This window comes from Cebidichthys violaceus, unplaced genomic scaffold (assembly GCF_023349555.1).
Source record: "Cebidichthys violaceus isolate CVI_PGR_0920_01 unplaced genomic scaffold, fCebVio1.0.p SCAF_12, whole genome shotgun sequence".
In the NCBI taxonomy this organism is placed as follows: Eukaryota; Metazoa; Chordata; class Actinopteri; order Perciformes; family Stichaeidae; genus Cebidichthys; species Cebidichthys violaceus.
Window position 1 is genome coordinate 10,310,879 of NW_027176285.1, and position 22,825 is coordinate 10,333,703.

Below are 22,825 nucleotides of genomic sequence, written 5' to 3' on the forward strand. Positions count from 1 at the left end.
AGAATACAATTTGCAATCCTCCAATCCTGGTGCCACTAATCACTTCTTACAGTGTGCTTTCAACATTAAAAGCCTTAACAAAAAAATGATTCATCAATATGTATTTACTTGAATTTGTGATCAAATTGAGAACTGTCTCAGACCATTTCAAGTAGGGACTATTTTCTTTCAACCACAGCTCCTACACAAAACTGCTCACAACGAGTCTGTGGATTATCTTGAGTAACCAGGTCAGGATTTCTGGAAAGAGACATTGCTGTTCAAATGTAGTTAGTTTTTAGCTAGCTTTGAGCATCACAAGCCAAGTTCCATTTAGAGAATGCAGACATCTCTGTGGCTGATATCTCCAATCTACCCTAGACCGATGAATAAAAAGGAAGGCTACATAAGGAAAGAGGAGAAAAATGTGTATTTTTGTTAAGACTTGGCACACCACTTAAGCCTCTCTATGTAATGCGCAGGTAGAATTTAAGTGATACATACTGATCTGTAAGGATATAAAGAAGTTTTATTAATAAAGCAGAAGAACAATCGGTTCCCTAAGCAAATAATGTTATTAAATTACATATTATTGTTATATTACTGTATCAATAATATATTTTATACATTATTCTTAACTCTGGAAGCTTCATGTCAATATCTTAAACTGCAAGCTACTAGAAATTTTAATTAGTACTGATCTTGTGTTCATGGTACATTAACAGACACGTGTAAAATCATAAAAACCAAAAGGTGGAAAAAAAAAATGAAAGCTGGGAGGAATTTAAAGGTAGCTGGCTTGGACTTTAATGTAATCATTTCAAATGCCCTCACCCGCAGAAGCATTATGGGTGCCTGTTCCGGGGCATGGTGAAAATGAATTCATTTATGTAGCCTCTGATTCCACAGGAGCCACAGTTGACTCAAATGCTCAATGACCCAGCACGCTGATGGTCATATATCACCGGTGACTGCCTAATTATAAGGAAGTCATTCCAGCCGTGTAGGGTGCTCCATGATCTTCATGCATATCTATCAGAACAGAGATAAGGACAGTAGAGAGTGCAGAAATATTAAATGACCACAGTTATATGCTCAATTTTAAGAAATTATTGTGAAAAATGAAATGTTTTCAATTCATTTATTTTGTGCATTTAGTGTTGGCTTACTGGCGTATTTAACATAATGTCCAGATAGTCAATGGAACATGCCTAATTTCCACTTTGTGTTGTCCTATGGACAACCAGATCCATGGGAATAGATGATGATGTTCTGTAACTTGGCATATGAAATGCTCTGAACTGCCAGCCTTTATTGCATCTCATTTTGGTAAAATACTACCTGTCCTCACAGTGAACTCAAACATGTCCACTCCTTTGAAAAATCCTCCACAGTGCGACACAGAATATGACTGACTGCCTTTTTCCTCTGAACTCCATATTCAAATTCCCACTGCATTATATTATTCCCAGTACTGATGAAAAAGAAATGCAATTATATCTCACCTATAATTCTTTTTTTTTTTTTCAACAAAACTTCTTATGTATTGCATCATGCATTGTGCACCATGGATTTTGTTCTGGTGTAGAGGCTGAATTGAGCGGGGAAAATTGCTTTTTCTCTGTGATCTGTCATAGCAGTGGGGTGGGGGCTTTGTTTAAGAGCTGCTTCAGCACATCTCAGGGGTCTGATCAAAGCACTGGTGTGACTCTTTTCTGGAGGCAAACTGGTGTTAGATGTTAATAATTCCATGAATCACATTATTTTTATTTTTTCTCATTGCAGTCTACAGGGCTGTGGAAGTTCTTCCTGAAATGGTTTAAATTATATCAATCATCTTTGCCCCGATAGTGTGAACATATTTATTACTCTCTGTGTGCGCGTGTGTGTGTGTGTGTGTGTGTGTGTGTGTGTGTGTGTGTGTGTGTGTGTGTGTGTGTGTGTGTGTGTGTGTGTGTGTGTGTGTGTGTGTTCCTTGTCTCCTTCCTCAAATGTCCCCATTTTTGCAAATGACGGATGACGAAAAACTACCCGATTTGTCTAACCATCGAGTCTGTGGCTGCAGTAAGACGGCGACAGTGATCTCCAATGAAGTACTTCATTTCTACTGAATACAACCCTTCCAATGATTTTCAATCACAGTTCGGCTCCAGCTGGAAAATCCCTCAAAAAGATACATATCAAAAAGAGCCAAGCAAAGACTAAAGTGCAGTTTGACAAAAAGCCAGCTGCACAAACAAAATCCTTGCAAAAGTTGCTCAAGTGTGTGTGATCATTTTGATGACACAGTGCAAATCAAACGATGTCAGATAAAGGCCACCAAGCATGGCAGGGGAGCAGAACATATTGTAATGCCAAAATACAGCTAAAAAAGATTCATTGTACTGCAAAAAGTATAACTTTTCAACCGACCTCACAATCAAACAATTAAACTGCCTATGTGAACTAAAACAAAAAAACAACAGCACTTATTTGTTTTCTTTTGAATGCAGTTAATTAAGGAGGTAAATTAATTATAGAGAAGCTACATTTTTAACTGGCATGAGAGTAAACGTGTCAGGCAAGTGATCAAAATACAACGCTTTGAGATGTTCTCTGCATTTGTGATCTCGAGCGAACAATGGTTTGCAGCGTTCAGTCTAATCACAAGCATTTAAATTATATTAAAATAAATTGTCACTGTACTATAGCTCAACAGAAAGCTCAGCACATTGCATTCCAGCTGTGATGCTTTGGCTTATTGCAATACATTTTGAGCACAAATTGTTACATATTGCGTATCAGCGTCTTCAGAAAGTAAACAAAAAAGACACCAAAGTGTACAATCATTTCCAGTTGAATCAGCGGGGTCGTTGGACAGTTTCACAGTGTCAAGCGTCACCATAAATACATGCAATAGCTATATATTTACAAGAGAAGAGAAGATCGTCATACTAACAATGAATTATTTTGGCTACTGAAAGCTATTTGAAAAATAGTAAAAAGAATGAGCAAAAAAAAAAGAAAAAGAAGGCTGTGCATTAAGCTTATGAAAAGTACAAGGACAATGAAGGGTCAGGAGGTGTTTCGGTGAAAGAAATGCTGTCGTAAACATGCCGTTGTAAGCGCCAGAGTCTGCAAGCATTGTCAAGGCCGATGGGTTCTTTACAAATGTCAACATAACCATTCAACGAATGACTTCTGTTGAAGCTTTAACTGGAACTCGTTGAATAAAAACTGCTAAGGAATAGCTTTACACGCTGTAGAGTATTACTAAAAAGCGCTGCCAACTTGTTTGCTTCTGAGAACAATAAATGATTACAATGAAAAAGGCAATACTCTCAAAACAAGTGGTTGTGAGTGTGAGTCCCTCATTGTAAAACAAATCTATCTGATGGCGGTGTCAGTCAATTGTCATTTTAGCCTGTGTTGAAACGGATACCTGCCTCTGTCTGCTGCTGTCATATGGTGGCGAGACAGCGGAGGGGAAGGACAGCAGAAAGCGGGGAGAGAGTTGGGAAAACGATTGCTTGATTGAGTGAGAAAGTGACAGCTCAATGCCAGAAGAATAGAGTGCTCACACTTCCGTCTGGCCCAGAACTGACAGCATCAGATATTGTGATGTTCACTCAAAGAGCCAGGAGACGCCTTGGGGCCATGAGGCCAAACCACCAGACCTTCTGTCCTGTTCTGTTCTGACTGCCTCGATGTGCTTCCCCTCTGCTTTCCCACCATCTTTGAATATTATTCACCATCGTCTTTGCCAGGCACGTGCACAGACATTTTGGGGGGCAGGTGCTCAAACCAAAAAAAAGGGCACCCATCGCCACAATTATTTATGAAATTAAAAATAATAATAATAAATAAATAAAAAACACAGTAGGATATTTTCAACTTATATATTTATTGTTAACAAACTAACTCAAATTATCAAATTGAATAAATGAATGAATAACAGGCAAAAACAGACAAAACAAGGCCATATTGAGCCAAATGCAATCAAAAAATTTAAAATAAAAACTAGCTAGATTAGACAGCTAGCTTACATTTTCCTTATGAATAAAGATGATTGGCTACATACTACATACTGATCAACATACTTTCGAAATTGTCTAAACGGCATTTATACAACAACACAAAGAAGATGCCTGCCTGTATATCTCTCCCTCTCTCTCTTCATTAAACATGACTAACGTCAGTAAACAGCTGGACAAGGCTTTGAAATCACGGATTTCGTGAGTTTTTTGTTTGTTTATTTTTTTAGGAAACGTCGGACCAGTTGTGACGTAATGTTTTCAGCGGCGCTAATGTTGTGGTTAATTTATCACCAAACAACGTCGGGGGATTGCTCAAACACCGTCATTACCTGTTTGTCTGATTGCTGCGGGTCAGAGAAGAAGTAGGCTGCACCCGTTTGGCCTGGCGCTCAGCACTGCATGAGCACTAAGTGGAGGAGGGGGGGGGGGGGGGGGGGGGGCTTGTGAGCGCCGCGGAGCATGTCGGGGCGAAATTCTCACAAGAACTCAAATAAATGCCCCGTCAGATATCAAAACACATTTGGGAGCAATTGATGACAGAGAGAGTAATTTTTATTCTTAAATACTGATGAATGAAGAAAAAATTGGGCTCCAGTAGAAGGGGCACTTTTCTCATTCAGGGCAAAAGGGCAGGTGCTTGAGCACCACTAGGGGTCTATCTGTGCACGTGCCTGGTCTTTGCCAACCCACAAAAAAAAAAAGATGAAGACAACTCCCTAAAAACGTGTTCGTAAAGAGAACGCAGCTACATTTTCGTATATGTATTTTAACAATAGATTACATATCTATTTGTATGTTGGTTGCATGGTCGCTGGTAGCGACGAACTCACAGATAATTATCATCCTGACTCTACAGTTCCCCTCACCACTATGAAGCACAACTGATGACCATAACAAGTTCCCATAACAGTGTAAAAGGTGATATGTCGAGGTTGTATTTAAAGTTTGTTTCCGCTGCCATCGAGTGACCAAAAACATCCGCTAAAGCAGGTTTAAAGACATTTTTATCTGCAAAGTTGTGCTGAGCAAGTCCCCATGTTGTTACTTGTATAGACACACAAAGAAACTGGGGTGTTCTTTCATCATGGATATGGACTGAGGAACGAGAGGGAAACGAGCATAAAGGAAACAAGTTCAGCTGTGTCCAATTATAAAGATGTATGAGAGGAGGTTGAGCAGAGGACAGTGAGACGCAACCAAGATGGGGACAAAGAGGGGAGCTATGATGATTCGTTATAAAAATACATGTAATTATATCAGAATTAATGAATCCAATAGCAATAGCAACACATATTCTCGAACAGTTTGTTCTGCTCCGGTTCTCAGGAGGTTTGGGCCGATCCCAGAATCCACCTGGCATTGGGTGAGAGGCAGGCTACACCCTGGACTGGTGCCCACTGGACAGGGGCTAGCACACATAGACAAATGAGCACATTCACACTCACATATGGTCAGTTTAGAAACGCCAGTCCATCTGAGACTGCCAACAAAAAAAGCAGTTCCTGGAAATAGAGAGATATTTGTAATGTTGCTTTAGTGCACCCATTGGGTTCCATATTAGCATACATGGACATATATTAAATTAAATAAAATAAAATGCAATGCATTCTTCCCTAAAAAAAAATCAGTCTACAGGATTTAAGTAAAAATAAGATGAGGACGGAAACCTGATTTCTTCTGCACGGCTGGTTTCTATAAAATGTTCAAATGAGCTTTTAGTGTAAACTCATAAGCAGGATAATATATTAAATAGTTTACATCTGAGTACAGGACGTGTTAAAGGTCTCATCGTTTGAGTGCTCAAGCAGTTATTAAAATCTCTGAGAAAATTCTATTTATTTAATTCTACTTTGTACACTTGGTGCTGCGTTTTAGACCAGCTGTAGCTTAAATGGCCTTTATACTGAAGGACGAGAGCAGAAAACTGTTTGGAGGAGCAGACAATGGTGCGAGTGACTGTTTCAAAGCTGAGCCAAATTTAAATGCTAACAGAAATATGCAAAAGCTATTTGCAAATCAAAATGATGATCAACATAAAAAGGTAAACAAAAAAAAAAACATTTTCAAAGGAAGGCTTTGTACCGTTGATAAGAACACCACAGCATTTGATAATAAGCCAATCATTGCGTTGATACACTCACACAGAAACCGCCTTATGTCTTCGAGATTAAGCTATGCGGATCACACTAAAAAGACAAACTTAATGTTCTAGGTTATTCCCCACCTAATAAAATCTTTCCAACTTCCCTCAATGAATTTAAGGTGGGAGTAACTGACGTTATCATTAGCTTTTCATTAGCTATTAGGTTGATGCGCCGTGGCGATGCTGCGTGCAACCTGGAAAATATGGCCTGTTTAATAGGCCATGTAGTTATGTGGGTGAGAGATTTTTGGCAATAGTTAAACATAATGGTATTAAAAAAAGTATTATAGAAAAATAATAAAAGTTATTATTCTTGACTTTTTTTTTTTGTTCTTCCCTCATTGGGATGGGATCCATGGACGGACGTCGCCCCCGGCCTTCTCCTATACCGCTCCCGCCTAGGGCCAGTCTGGATGGGGCCGTGAGGGTAGAGAGTGAAATACAGAAAGTGGCAGGATGTGAAAAGAGAGCCGAGGCAACAAAAAAAAAAAAGTCAAGAACAGAATAGGTGCAAAAAAAAAAAAAACTGACTTCAGGTTGATGTTTTGTGAGAAAGTGAAGAGGTCAGAGACGGGGAGTGGACAGGGCTGTGAAACGCCAGAGGTATTTACCAACTTAACAAGATGATATGAAGCACTTCACAAGTATCAACAACCATGAATACCAAATATATATTTTAGAATGCAAGCAGAGAGAGAGGATGGTCAATTAAAACACACAAGGTGGAGGAAGTGCAGAGGTGAGTCTTATCAATAATGTCCAGAGGGGAGAGACTATTTCAGTGAGAGAGTGCTGCAGAGCAAAACATGTATGAGGTGGGTTATCAGCTGCAATGGTGTGTGTGTGTGTGTGTGTGTGTGTGTGTGTGTGTGTGTGTGTGTGTGTGTGTGCGTGTGTGTGTGTGTGTGTGTGTGTGTGTGTGTGTGTGTGTGCATATTAGTAGGGAACTTCAGCCTCGGTAGATTTAGAGCAATAGTAAATCCCTATATGCCACAATCATAAAGCTGCAGTATGGCAATGAAAAATCTGCCGACACACATACAGGAGTACAGCAACACTTCTAACCATCGTTCTACTCCACCTGCTAACAGTCGGTAAGGCGATGCTTAAACACTCTGATGCGCCCCATACCCTGACAGCACCCCATCAGCAAGAACTAATAAACCAAGAGGTGCAACACTGCGTCTGTGTGAGGCCATAGCTCTGTTGTTAACAGACTGGTTTGACATTTGAAGATATTCACCTACACAACCAGACTGCTTGTCAATAAGCTCACGCTTATCTAAAATGCATTATAACCTCAATGTACAGTTGAAACCAGAAGTTTACATACACTGCAAAAAGACACATAACTAATTTTTTTCTCACTGTCTGAAGCTAAATCAGACTAAACCTCTTCTTTTTTCAGGTCAGTTAGGATTACCAAAATTATTTATTTTTGCTAAATGCCACAATAATGAGAAAGAGAATATTTTAGAGAATTTTTTATTACTTTCTTTGAGGTCAAAAGTTTACATACATTTCCTTAGTATTTCGTAGCATTGCCTTTGAACTGCATGACTTGGGTCAAACGTTTTGGGTATCCTTCCACAAGCTTCTTACAGTACTCTGCTGGAATTCTGGCCCATTCCTCCTGACAGAACTGGTGTAACTGAGTCAGGTTTGTTGGCCGCCTCGCTCACACACGCCTTTTCAGATCTGCTCACAAATTTTCGATGGGATTCAGGTCAGGGCTTTGTGATGGCCACTCCAAGACATTGACTTTGTTGTCCTCAAGCCACTTTTTAACTATTTTGGCAGTATGCTTAGGATCATTGTCCATTTGGAAGACCCATTTGCGCCCAAGTTTTAGCTTCCTGGCTGATGTCCTGAGATGTTGCCTTAATATTTCCAGGTAATGTTCTTTCTTCATGATGCCGTCTATTTTATGAAGAGTTCCAGTTCCTGCTGCAGCAAAACAGCCCCACAACATGATGCTGCCACCTCCATGCTTCACAGTTGGGATGGTGTTTTCAGGTCTACAAGCTTCCCCCTTTTTCCTCCAAATGTAACGGTGGTCATTATGGCCAAACAGCTCCACTTTTGTTTCATCAGACCACAGGACATGTCTCCAGAAGTTAAGGTCTTTGTCTTGGTGTCTTTTTGCAAACTGTAATCTGGCTTTTTTATGTTTCTTTAGGAGTAATGGCTTCCTTCTTGCTGAGTAGCCTTTCAGCCCATGTCGGTGCAGGACTCGTTTCACTGTGGATAATGACACTTTCTTACCAGCTTCAGCCATCATCTTCACAAGGTCTTTAGCTTTTGTTCTGGGGTTGATTTTTGAGGTGTGGCCTTAAAATACATCCCCAGGTGTGCCTTCAATTAACTCACATGTTGTCAGTTAACCTATCAGGAGCTTCAAAAGCCATGACATCATCATCATCTGGGCTTGCCCACGTTGTTTAACGACATAGTACTTTTTGTGTATGTAAACTTTTGACCTCAAAGAAAGTAATATAAAATTATCTAAGAAATTCTCTTTCTCATTATTGTGACATTTAGCAAAAGTTAAATAATTTTGGTAATCCTAACGGACCTGAAACAGGAGAGGTTTAGTCTGATTTAGCTTCAGACAGTGAGAAAAAAAGTGTTATGTGTCTTTTTGCACAGTGTATGTAAACTTCTGGTTTCAACTGTATATCAATAGACTTGACTACAACACAAGATTAAATGGAGCATCATCATAATTATGCAACAGACAGACAGGTCGCCAGCTGGCAAAAGTTATCCTCTTTAAAAAAAAGATCCTCTATATCTGGAGATGGAGTGACACTTAAACATCACAGTAAAAACCTGGTAGCACCAGCATTTAAAACGCTCTTTTTTTTTTGTGGGTTTTTTGCCTCTTCAATTACTCTTTATTGAATCGAATAATGTATAATCCTCGAAAACAAAATGCCATGGGGGAGTAAATGCCACTTTAAAACTAAAATAGAAAAGCAGCTTGAGGGGCTATTGTGTAAAGCCCTGGCAATGGTTTTGACTGGCTTGCATGTTAGTTGTTAGCTCGCCAAATACACTCGCCTGTATGTATTCCCTGCGTCACTAAAATTCGTCGACATTTGCTGTGCCACTTTCTCGCGTTACCTTAAAAAAAAAATAAAAATGTATATGACAACCAGCAAATGGGAAGAACTTTCCTTATACAGATAATGTTCACACTATAGAGTTGCACCAAACCATGACACTCCTCCTTTAGGGTCAAACTGTACGTTATGCCACACCCCCAAAAAAAGATCTTCAGAAAGAAGAATGCCCAGACACCAGTAACCTCCGATAGCACATGACACTATGGATGAACAAATGGAGGGCGGTCACACTTGCCCCGCAAAAGATTGCCAACAGTGGCGTGTTTCCCAATTTGCATCCATTATGATTCTATGTATATCCACTTAGCTGTTTGTAACTTACCATAACTGAGATGTGCAGCAGATGCATGTGTTCATGCAGACCATGAGCAGGCTCCCGGGCTGTGGGTTGCGTCGTCTGGACTAGAATCTCAGACTCGGTCATGGACACGTGGAAGTACAGTGTACCATTTTCCAACCACTGCTGCTTCCAGTGCACTTGGGAAATGTGCTCTCCTGTACCCGACATCTCTGCAGAGAGAGGGAGAAGGGACAACATATAATCCATGACAAGTTCACATTTAATGCGTTTGTTAAAGTCTGTTCTCCCAACATTATTGTGTGCAAAAAAAAATAAATAAATAAAGGAACATCTAAATATCCTTTAGAGTTCAAATGTGACTGTTTGGTTGTGCATTAGCATTCCAGTACAGTGCTCTGTCTTAGCACACTTCAACTCTGTGCTGCAACTATAGAAACCTTGAACTCTTGAAAAGCTGGACAGAGTTGTTAAGCTGTCATAATTGTGTGCGTTTGTGCAGCAGCTGGCTCGGGAAGAATTACTGTCAAGCCATTGCATTGCTTAGCTGCTTTGATGAAATCTTTATGATGGGGACTTTTTCACCCATGCTATCATTCAGAAATGTTTCGAAATTTGAAATGCATAAATGACAAGAATCACACATGTTTAAGCCATCCCAAACAATACAGCACTTCTATTACAGACAAAATGAGATAAGAGAGGCTTATTCCTGCACATTTGTTGACACTTTTTTTTGTTCTTCTTTGTCAGGGAAGAAACGCGGACAAAAAAACTCCACAAATGGGAAGACAATTGATTTATCAAGCTCGATTAAATTCATATCCGAAGCAGTTGTAGAAATTCTGTCTCACCTTTCAATGTACTCTGCTTTTCTGCATAAATCCTCCTACATTTTATACCAATATAAAACCATCAGCTCCAGGCCGGTGCTGGCATTAAGTATCACACATCAAAGGGAAACTGGAAACGTTTAAAAGCAAAGGGGAAAGAAAAATGCACAAAAATAAGAATTCAAAAAAATAAAAAAACAGGCCAAATTGCAATTTGTGGAGCAATGAAAGAGGGAGATGAAAAAGAGGGGGATCACCAGTTTATCTCGATATGGATCATGGCACAAGAATATAATGCTATCAAGTGGGAGTGGTTGCTCAGTAGAGGAGTACTGAGAAGCCTCAGGGAGCCTCAGATTGCAAGGCTTGATACAGTATTTGTCATGCGGCTGGGTGACAAGGGCAAAGACATCTGCTGACATCTCCTATCAGCGGCAGGTAGCAAATGACAAATGGCTTTCGGTGCAGCTGGTTATTAACCCGCTGACTCTGGGTCAGAGGACATGGATGGCCGGGGAGGGTTATGTGCGCTATAGCTCGGTAGTGCCACGGGCCCTTGGGTGCAGGGAGGGAGCATGCAGAACACACATCCCCTCAGAAAGTGACAGCTTTCCTAACATATATAGACGTGTGCAACACATATAGACATCGTATTATAATGCTCAATTAATTAGCTGGCAACATAGTTAAAAACCCATGTTATTTCTGTGGTCTAAAAATATTAGAAAAATGAACAGCTCTCTCCCTAATCTAAAAACTAGAGAGCTAAAACTTAAATTTGATTTAGCATAGTATACAATCTGGTACTGCATTGACATTGGATTGGAACAGATGTTATAGATGACACAGAGCACCCAGGGGAACGTTCTGAGTATATGGGGACATTTTTTGTGTGTCAGAACTGATGACACAACCATGGAATGAAGCTCATTTAACTAATCAGTCTCCCATTGGTTGTCTATGGAGCGTATACAAGATGACGTCAAGCTAAAACTTACTGTGCTTTGAAGGAGAATAGCTCCAATGACAAATACTGATTGTAATGTCCTGTGCCATATTGGAATTCTAAATCTAGCTGGTGCTCCCCTTTAAATATAGTCACTGCAAGGCTGAAATTATTACTATTTCAATAAATCAAAACAAATTTTTAGCCTATGACAGTCAGAAAATAGTGAAAATGACCAGCACCATGTCCAGTCCATGGTGATGTCTTCAGTTGGTTTGACAGAGGCAATAAATCATCACATAAGAAGTAGGAACTATTGTTTTTTTTTGATTATTATAATGATTAATCAATACTAAAAATTGTTTTCAAATAATTGTCTGACTATGGACTCATTGATCACTCAGCATTAGGACGATGTACACATCTTATCATATATTCTAACACACTCTCTGAATTCAACCCTCCCCCCCCTCTTGTACTGTAAGAGGAGTTCTATACTTTTGCTGACGGCAGCTTATGGTAAAATTGTTAAATCCCATAACTGCTGGCTATTCAACTCTTTATGTTTAATCTGTGGGCTGAAGACAGAACTCCTTGACCTTTCACCTTGGCAGGAGATGAAGCTTTTCTGCTTGGCCGACAGTGAGGTGCCTCCCGCCATCTGTTACCGTTTTAAAAAGAGCTTATCAAGCTTCTGTCAAATTTACCTTGGAACTTTGCTTACATGCCCTACGTGCATTCCAGATAGCTATAAATAACTGTGATTGTGTACACCACTGACACTTAGCTTGATCCAAATTGATAGTGATTTTAATAAGAACGACTGAAAAGCAAGTCTTGCAGTAATGCAGGATGGATGGACAGTAATAGAGCTTCTAGGGCTGCTACCTACCTTGGTACGATTGTTATGTAGATGAGGAAGCTCAGTAAGCATGCTATTTAAAGACAAAAGGATTGTGTGTGTGTGTGTGTGTGTGTGTGTGTGTGTGTGTGTGTGTGTGTGTGTGTGTGTGTGCTCTTGTCTTTTGTGCTATGAGGCTTGTCATTGGGCACCTGGCCAGACGTTACTGGGATATAGGTGTACGGCCTCAAGGTCTGCTAGTAATTCATTAAGAGGAACATTATTGATGTGTATGTGCACGGCTGTGTGTGTGTGTGTGTGTGTGTGTGTGTGTGTGTGTGTGTGTGTGTGTGTGTGTGAGAGACTGTCTCTGATATGCTCCCAGCAAGGGTGTTAGCAATACAGCGTATCCGAAGGACAACCCAAAGGAACCGCATAGTGATAGTGAACATTTCATGGAACCAGGGGAAACAATGTGTCCATTATGCACCACAGAGAAATGGTGAAAAAAAAGGGACATTATTGCTGCCACACAAAAAAAAATAATTTGGAGACTAGCTTTGCGTAGTAATCCATTTATCTAAACCTATAATGGACCATACTGGTGGTTTTGCATTGTTTAGCCTATAAATACTAAACATGTATTCAAAGCATAGACTACATGCAGTGTACCAGTGTGGAGGGTCTAAATGAAATCCATGAGAACATTACTTTAGAAAGATATCAGTGAACCTGGTGTATGCTCACCTTGAAGTTAGTTGTGAAGTAAACTATTTAAATAAAATAATTGAAAAAAGAACTTCTAACTGACACATTTCAACTGGTGAAAACATTGCAGCGATGAGCCTTCAGTAAACATGGATGTCAGGAAAAGGATCATGGAAATTTTCCTATTTATTGCAAAAAGGGTTGCTGTTAGTTGGACACAACTCAAAACATCTGGATATTTGAGAGTCCAAATTGCACAAGAACCAAATCCCCACTGTGGTAGATTTCAAATTTCATTTAAAGTTAATTTTCAGCCTTTATACAGTTATTGTCAAACCCAAAGGAAGTGAATTGTAGAAAATGTCAGCATCACATGAACAAACAGTATATATAGACTATACATGTTAGAATGCATTGTCATGGCCCTTGCAAGTAAAGCTGTAAATGCATTAGATACAAACTAGACAGCCTCCTGTACTCTCATCCTCACAAAGTCATGCTGAATACTGTGCACACTTTAAATATTCCTCCTATTTCTCTTCTTTGGCTTATTTAGAGCGAGGGAATTGATGGTTTATTCAAAGCCGTTTCACAAGTACAATCACTCTTTTGTATTTCCTTTGTAGTAAGGTCATTTTGAGACAAGACTCAGTTTGTAAAAGTTCATAGCTTGCTATGCTGTTAGTCCTGTGCAGCTTTTTGAACAATGACGCAGCTAAAAAAAAGAAACATGGTTTGACCTGAGGGCTTCTCAATTGATGATTCGGATCAACAATGTTAAGGCAGCAGCCTTTCATTTTCCATTAGTTACCAGAGGACTTCACGATAAAACTAAGTTAAAAAAGCTGTAACAACAGATGTGAAAACCTTGGTTTTAGTCCCTTTTCACTTGGCATAGAGTTTGCATAACTGTCGGCACAGAGATATTGAAAGCTTGGCCCAAATCCTTGATAAAGCCTCCTTACTCTTTGCTAAGTCCTCTCAGCAGGTACTTACGATACAAGTGAAATCTATTGAACGCTCAATGTCAGCAGAACTCTTAATACAAGAGCCGGTGATCATATAAGTGCTCACATCTTACTGTGTTTTTCCTTATCCCTTTTATTTAAGCTGTCTCTCTTCTAAGATCCTTCATCCTTTCTTCATCGTTTGCAAGGTTTGGCTCAAAGTGCGGATTTAGATTTTGAGTTCATGCAGTAGTTTTCACATTCTTTAAATGTTGCCTTGGGAAAGAGTGATTTCCACTTAGCAGAGTCTGTCAGACTTGGATATTTGATGAGATGAGGTTGCCCGCTACCGCTGAGTAAGAGCATGAAGGCCACCACACAGCAGAGACAACCCTGACCCATAATATTGGCATTCTAAATATATGCTGCTCATAAAAAAAATGGACTACTGCAAAAACACTAAAGACACAGTTCCTCATAAGCTTCTGTATGTGTTCAGGATTTAATCCCGCAGTTGAAAGAAATAAAATCAACATTAAATCGTTAAATTGAACTGAAATTGAACCAGCAGCAGGGGAACATCAGAGGAGTATACCATGTATCTGTTAGTGACTTACTGTATTCTCCAAATCCAGTCTGCCACCTCTATCAAAACTGAATTGCACTGTTAGCAGCTGCAAAGTGCACACTGAAACTAAACACAGGGCAACCCAATTAGCAAAGCATTGATCATAGAGCCCCACACACTGCTGCACTGTTCACTAAACCAACAAGATACATTCACATGTGGTGAAAACTTTCCCACCTCAAACCAACAAACCAGATAGAAAGGGAATTAATTGTGCTTACACTTGAATATATTTAATGCCCAAACTAGGTGAAATCAATCTATTTCATCCCAGATTTAATTGATTATGCAAAGCTGATTTGCTCTTTAAAAGTCAAAATCCACCCTTAAAATTAATATGCATCTGCTGTTCCACCACCTCAGTGTTCTTTATGCTGAAAAACACGGAAAAGACCAGTAATGATGTCATCCAGAAACACATTTTGGAGCTGCTCCACTGATCATGAAGAATGGAAACGTACCCATACCGACTTTATTGTGATATGGGATATATTTTCTGAATCACAACTGGAACTCATTTGAATAGAATGTTTAAAAAATCCCCACCAGCCCACAGAGTTGAAATCTACTTCAGTGTCAATGGACCATCACAAAAACGCATTACTTGAATACATCTGCAGTTCAATCCACAATGCTCTTATGTCTTTCTAGGGAGATTGACGTTTTCATGGGGATGCCCACGTTACTGTCTGAAATGTATTGAAACAATGAATTCAACATCATCACTACCAATTATAGCACCATCAGGCTGTGTTGGTAGTGATAATCACTGTCAAGGTTGCGCTGCTTCTAACCGTCTGACAGACTTCGACTATAAGAGTCTTCTGCCCACCCACACATCAACACGTGTTCCCCAAAAGGTTGTCTCTCATCAGTTTAAAGGTGATCATAGCCGTGCGTAGTCAGTGATTGTGCGAGCCCGACAGCTCCGTGACAGTGTGTCAGCTCGGCAACAAACCCGTGTCATCAACATTTACTGTGATGAAAGCTGGCACCCTAAAGGAACTTTGCTGCCTGTCGTTACATACGTAGCATAACACGTCCGTCTTCCACCGAGCAGCCACGATCTCATTGCTCAGGCTGCATATAGTATGGATGGCAGATTAATATTTAATAATTCATGGGGGAATTTGAATGGAATCATTGGTTTCAAATGTCTTAGCCCAGAATTAACGCAAAGGCAGGAAAAGGAGGGCTGAAAGTATATGAAAGGGAGAGACGAGCGGACGGAGATAGAAAGGGGGAAGGAGATTTATCAGTGTTCATATATGAACAACAAAGTGTTCATACCTCCTCGACATTCACATTCTGCCTTAAAACATCTGTGACCTCCGACAATGGCAAATGCCATGCGTTTTCACTTTTTGACTCCGCACCACCGTCAGATGTGGACAAGAACTGTTCATCAAAACAAACAGGTTGAACAAATGCACACTTGATTAGCTACTAAATGGTCTGGATGTCATATGCTTCCATTCCCAGAATGCTAATTGTGCCATTACCATTTCTAAAATTCGATGTAATATTTAGGAAAATACAGGATGAGCTACAAAAAGGTACGCAGGGCTCCCTTTTCCAATCTAACACCCATGCAACTAAAGGCCACCCTGATGTCTCATTACAAACACTAATGAAATAGCTGGCATTCACATAAAGACCAATGAAAATGAACCCAATTAAAAATGCATCAAGACTATTTTTTCCATCTCCGGGAAATGTAGGAGTGTTATCTACAGGGCCGACACACAGTGGGATACTGCACATGGGTGTGTTTTTTTGTTGGAGTGATCAGTCCAGCTTCCATATCACATAAACTGGTCCATGCTGTTTTCCAACCATCAATGAGCCATACCTAGGTCCATTTGAAAGAAGAGAGGACCTAACAGTTTAGGCAATTTCAGTGGTATTCTTAGATGTGCATTAAAAAGTCAAATTTGATTGTATTTACATGCACAAATAAACTCTGAGAACACACATGCTAACATGTGATCCCCATGAAGCTGAAGGAAACATGCCAAGGAAAAAGAGGAACAAAAGAATTAAAACATAAAACACCTGAAAATGTACCACATAGGAAAAAAAAAACTATTTGGAGTCTTTTACATCAAGCCTATAAAAAATCTGTTGCATGTTCAGTTGCATTGCCAACACACAGCAACATCAGTTTATCCACTGTGATATAGACCACCAATGTCAAGCAAGTTTAAACTTCTTAAATATTCTCAACAGCATAACAATTTGAATCCATCTGAAAGCTCAGTCAAAAATCAAATAAACTGTGGTACACTGTGGACAGGCTATGGACCTTTCTGTGGTCACATTAAAGGTAATTTTAAGCTATATAAGAGTTCTAATGACAATCCGACAACTACAGTTTGTGAAATCAACAAAAACAATCAAAGAAAAGAAATAAGCTGTCAGTATTGTTCTACTCCATCCAGACGTGGAAGTACTGTAGAGTGCTGTCTCTATACTTCCTCGCTTAATCAGCACTGCAGGATCTAATTCTGTTGACTCAACACCTGTTTCTGTAGTTGACCTGTTTTCCACCTCCCTTCCCCACTTTTCCACTGCAGAGGCCACTTTAAAGTAGCACTCACACCACCAATGATGATCTTACGAGCCATTAATTACAGCAATTTATGAATGAAACTGTGGTCTGGGTTTGTCACACTGACAGACTCTCCTGTACGTATTTATAGTGGCTAATGCAATCTGTATGGTTCTTGCTTTGCATACAGTGTGTGACAAAGAAAACAGACTAGTAGATATCAGAGGAGCAGGAGGAACGTTACTGGATTTGAGACAGTGACGCCAACTTTTGTCCTTAGAGATTCTTCGTTGGGTCCTCAGAAGGATCCCCCGTTAACGAGAGGCCCTCCCAGTGCCACTCAGGCTTTATCGATGATGTCCACATCCACGCTAACTCCTACTGTGCTCAATCACAGCAGCAGCTGTTGGGACGGTGTACTGACCACCTCCTACAGAAAACCAATCATATTTTCAGAGACACCGCCAGTGAGCCTCCCAGCATGAAGGAGAAGGTGACTTATGACTTCAGAACACACAACCAAGGCGAGGAAGTAACCGTAGGCGGCAGTTGCAGTGAGTGTCCTAAAGAAAGCAGATATCGCACCCCCCCCCCCAATAAACAGGGGGTGTAACAAAGTGTGAGAAAATAATGATACACGCACATATCGATTCCCGGGATCACTACTGATTTTTAATTAACGGTTTATATGCAAATATTTGTGGCAGAAAGTGTCTCAGTTTGCACAACAAGGTAGTGCTGTGATGTTGGATGGTACTGGGACCGTGTGATATGCAAATACAGATCCCACATTTGTAATTGCATAAAAACAAACACCAAATAGTGGTGCGTTCTTTATACTATGACAGTTTTCCTATTATTAGATTAAAAGCAAGTATCCCAATAAATCTCAATATAATAAATCGTAACCTCTGTCGCAAGATTCATGCCAATACACAGCGTTGATAAACATCCCAGGAGTAAATTGAAAGTCACAGCTTTCTCATTGCTTCTATGAGAGCATTTTCACAGAAATAAATCAATATAAATTTAAAAAAATACCTTACAAAAACCACAACATAACCATCCAGACATATTGCTTAACGCCGTCCTACATATTCTCCAATAACAAAGACAACCGCGTAATAAGCAATGCATTATAAAACAGTCTTTGTTCCATAGTGGGTTCCAACAGACCTTTGGGAACCTGTTGTGACAGTGTAAATAGAATAAACAAATAGCTGCTTGCCACTGGCCCCATGTTGCTCAGTGGGATCTGGATTATCTCTCATTAGCAGTGAATACATTCTCCCGTGTGTGTAATTGTTCGTGTGTATGTGTACATATGTACTATATGTGTGTGTGTGTGTGTGTGTGTGTGTGTGTGTGTGTGTGTGTGTGTGTGTGTGTGTGTGTGTGTGTGTCTGAGCCTCCATTGTTGCTCAAGGTCATTTCAATTCTGAATTATTTAAAGCATTATTAAAAAATGCCCCCCTTGCAAATTGTATTGTGCAATTAGGTCAAAAAATAATTTTGGTTCTCCCCAGTAAATAAGCATCATTAACTCACTAAAAACTGTAATTTATGTGTGGATCTATAAATGCTTTGTCCCCTGCGCTCTTCAGGATTAGTAAGGCAGAGTGCCAAAAGAAGAAAAAAAAAAAAAAAAGAGAAAAAGAAATTCAGGGAGCCCTCCTACTCCTAATGTATTTAAAGTGACACATTAACAGGATAAACAGTCTTCTTATCTGCTGAGTGCATAGGCTTTTTCTAAAACACTACAATCCCATTAACAAGACCTATTCTGATTTCACTTGTCCACCGATGGGGGTTGTCTGCCATTGCCAAAGTGGGAAGCTTGGGTGTTATAGTACACACATTAAGATTTACTAATCCTTTGTTTTGGCCTCTTCAATTGAGACCTCGGTCAAATAGGAAGAGTAGAATACATTGACACTGTGATTCTAAACTGCATTACAGCATTCATGTCAACCTTTTGCTGAGGAAAGTCAATATAAAAAAGGCAAACGTGTAACTCGGACTACAAACAAACACAATTCACAATGTAGAGGGGCCTCACTGTTACTGAAGGAAAAACCAATGTACTTTTACTTCTGTAAAATAAAAAAATAGTTGTACGTTTCTTGGTCAAACGGATCTCGGCTGCGAGATGGTTTTTGTGATGGTCCTGCTCGGGTCGTGGTTCCAATCCGTGGCTGTAATGTCCTTCAACAAAAGCAATGGCCTTGCAACAGCAGACAATAACGGCCTTGTAACAACAGACCATGATGTGTTAAGTGTACCCAACTGAAAAAGCACTGGTCAAGGATGAATTTATAGTGGGTATTCAGCTGGGACTCCTCCATATCCCAGAACGCAGTTAGGAGAAAAATCATAAATAGCTTGGTCAAGGATTTGATACATAATGGGTCACGCACGTCAGCAGACGTTTCTGTCCACAGCCAGCTCCCACGTGGTTCAGACTGCTTTCTGCTGTATTCACTTTCATTAGCTGGACTTCATCCTCTGCTCATTAACCTCACCCTTAAATAGCTTCAGGATTAGAAATCAAGTCTTGTTATTGTACACCAACAAGGATTATGTGGTAAAGATTTAAATCCTCTGGCTTTTCTTCTTTCTTGATTTGCTCCTTGTCTGCATCTCAATTACTTTCTTTCACATTATTCTCTCTCTGTATTTGAATTGCTCCTATATGGCAGCATCATCCTGATAGCTGTAAGCAGAACTTCCTCCTGGCACCTTATTCTTGGTTCCTGTACTCGTAGAGGGTCATAAGGCGATGCCTCACAGGCGTGTTGGCAATCTCAGCCACTTCCAGTGATACCAGTCTTCCACTGCTAAAATGTACCCAAGGTCTACATTGCTAAGACACATACTTTAAGGTCTGGGTTCTTCAATGCTGGCAGAGCCATACCTTGACCTTTCAGCAAAGACCGCACATGATGAAAGGTCTCAGCCAGCCATTCAGGCCTTGGCACGAGCCCACAATTGCTACTGTGTCCCTCAGGCTGTTCTTTTGCCCCTTAATGGATTTTGTCATAGCCCTGGCACTGGAAACTTTAAAGTCAAATGGAATCAGTCTGACTAGTCTAGTAATTGATCTAGCTTGACATGATGATGTTGACACCTCGCCAGCTGCTTACAGAATGCATCCTCTGCCTGGCACAGACTCGGTGGAGACATACATGAAGGTCTCAACCAGGAAGCGGATCATGTCTCACTACTCTCTGCCTCTCTAACCTGCGCCATCATAGTCACTATAATGGTGCAACCTTCAATAACAAGCCAGTGGAGAAGCAACATTAGTGTGCTGGATCAGGAGGTATTACAGATAAGATGTAGCTAAAAATGGCTGTTGACATATTTTATGACGTCATCACCTTAAGAAAATGATGGAAACACACTTACTGTGGTTATATAAATGTAATGCATGGTGCTGGGCGATCACTGCTAGACCGCTAATGTTGTTTTTTAAGGAATAAACGCCAACAAACACGGATCGAAGCAGAATATGTCGTTAGATTAAAAAAATTGTGTTGAATTTTGGAAATGATTACACCAATCTTTTTTCAAAATAAACTAGACTAAAATAAAGGCGTAGTGCTATTATTGGTTTACTAGTGTGCATTTTGTGCTCCAGCAACAGCATTTTTTATTTTCAGAACATATTCACCCAACAGATGTTAATAGAAATTGGTATGTTTATATTGTAATACCACCTATTTAAAGATGGATCCCCTGAAGTAGGTAACACTAGGCTCCTAATCTACAATTTTGCAACCTGAAAAAACTGAACTTGAAGATATTACCATTCTGCTCCACACAGTACCAGCAACCTAAGAATTATTTGCAGATCTGTGCCATTTTACATTATGACATGTTTCATGATGGAGTAGTCACTGCTGGCAGACCTAGTCTCCCCTGGCTGCTGATTCCAGAGCACAACATCTGCTGGCATCAGTAATCTTGAAGTCGCTTGATATATTTATTTTTAAGAGTCTTCTTTAAATGCTTAAAGGTTCCAGATCTGGCTACTTGTCAGTCTCTCTTGTTAAAAGAGACTGCTGAATCTAACACTTAAATATCCATTACCATGTTAACCTTGGATCTTTGTGACGTTGGGCCATCCCTCTTGCAATTTTGTATTTGCACATACAGTAAATGTATTAAAAAAATCTGTTTTACGAACACACTAAGATATTCTCTATTGTCAAAACCTGATTCATATTTGTCCTAATAAAGATGCACTTAACATTACAAATACATGTTTGGTGTTTTAGTAGCAAAAGGGCTACAACTGCAATCTGTTGCACAACTCTATGTCGCATAATGATAATAAATCATCCTTGAATCCTTGATTTTGAATTAGGATCCGAGAATAAAATCTGATTTACAGCATTTCATTTGCTGTAACAGGGTCACGGCTAAGGGTCAGGAAGTAGTGCCAGGAAGTAGTGCCGCTCCTCTTAATCTAAAAAGAAGTGGTGCCATTTCATGAGGTCCTATGTTGTCTGCACTCATCCATGTTATAGACAGACAATCTGCTAAAACTGTCCAACTTTAGCACTCACGGTTATTCAAAGCTGAAAATCCCTATACTCATTAAAATCAGTGCAAGACACTTTTGGCATTGGCTGTCTTTAATATTTCTGTAGCTCCGTCTCAACTGTCTTCCGCTTTCTTTCTCTCCTTACACATACTTCTATAAACGCAGGTCTATATGCAATCCTGCGATACATTAGCTACTATAAATATGAGCCTATGCTGGTTTTTAAGAGTTAATTAATTTCCTGTGGGCATGGCTGTGTCTCGTCTGATTAATGATGCTAATGCCATTGGCATGCTGAGTTGGGTCCCCTGTCACTGGAGATAAATCAGTGGAGCACTGTAAGGCGTCATGCCCCAGCTGTGTCCAACATGTTCCCTTTAACTGGCTTCTTGACCTACGACACAATAAGGGGGTGACTGTGGATGAACATAACCATAATTCAAGTACTTTGTTACTCATGAGATGGTGACAGAGAAACTGATTAATGTGCATTGTGGATTCATAACCCAGCGTGTTGGATATTTTAAAGGACTCATTAGCTACAAAACATGGATCACTATGTGATCAGAAGGAGGACCAGAGCCAGATTAACAGTCTGCTAATGTTAGCCATATGAATTCATTGAAGACTTGTATTTCCAGTATTCCACCTTCAGTTACAAAGAAGAGGAAAAACTAGACCAAACAAGTATTAGGTGATGTCCTTTGGGTTTGTGTGGAGCCTGGAGGGATTAGGTCCTGCACTGTTTCACAAATGAATTCTGAGTCAGACATCACCATCCAGATATCCCTAACAATAATATCCATCTTGGGTGGCGGTACATTATTTATGTCAAAGGCCAATATTTAGAACCATTGCAATCAAAACGGACTTTTAGGCTTTGTTCAGACTGAAGTCAAATCAGATTTTAAGGACACCACCAACCTGTTTGTATGCATTCAGGGCCATACACAGGGTTTTAGGAATACCAAGGTCCACAAACACACAATGGCAGTGTTTAGATGAGCGTGTCAGTAATATTGCCATTGTAAAATTTCTTTGCTTCACCAAAGCAAAGATATTTTTAGGCAATTATTAAGTTATATTTCATCCTCGGAAAAAATACCAAGGTCTAGACCTTGGTGACCTCAACGGTGGGTACATCCATGCATTGGTTGCTATTGAAGGCGATTGAAATCAAATTTCAAACAATCTCCAGATGGGGTTTGGATTTATCTATTATTATTTTTTATTTTGCTGTCTAGACTTTCTAAAATCA

At 39.9% G+C, this 22,825-nt stretch overlaps 1 protein-coding gene across 1 annotated transcript in view; it reads right to left on the reverse strand.

Annotated features, from left to right (window-relative positions):
* The window catches only part of LOC137869117 (astrotactin-2-like), a 235,959-nt gene that overhangs the window by 184,256 nt on the left and 28,878 nt on the right, over positions 1 to 22,825 (reverse strand). Inside the window, exon 2 of the mRNA XM_068706300.1 lies at positions 9,589 to 9,776. Within this exon, the coding sequence (XP_068562401.1) occupies positions 9,589 to 9,776 (188 nt within the window). The remainder of the gene's footprint in view (positions 1 to 9,588; positions 9,777 to 22,825) is intronic.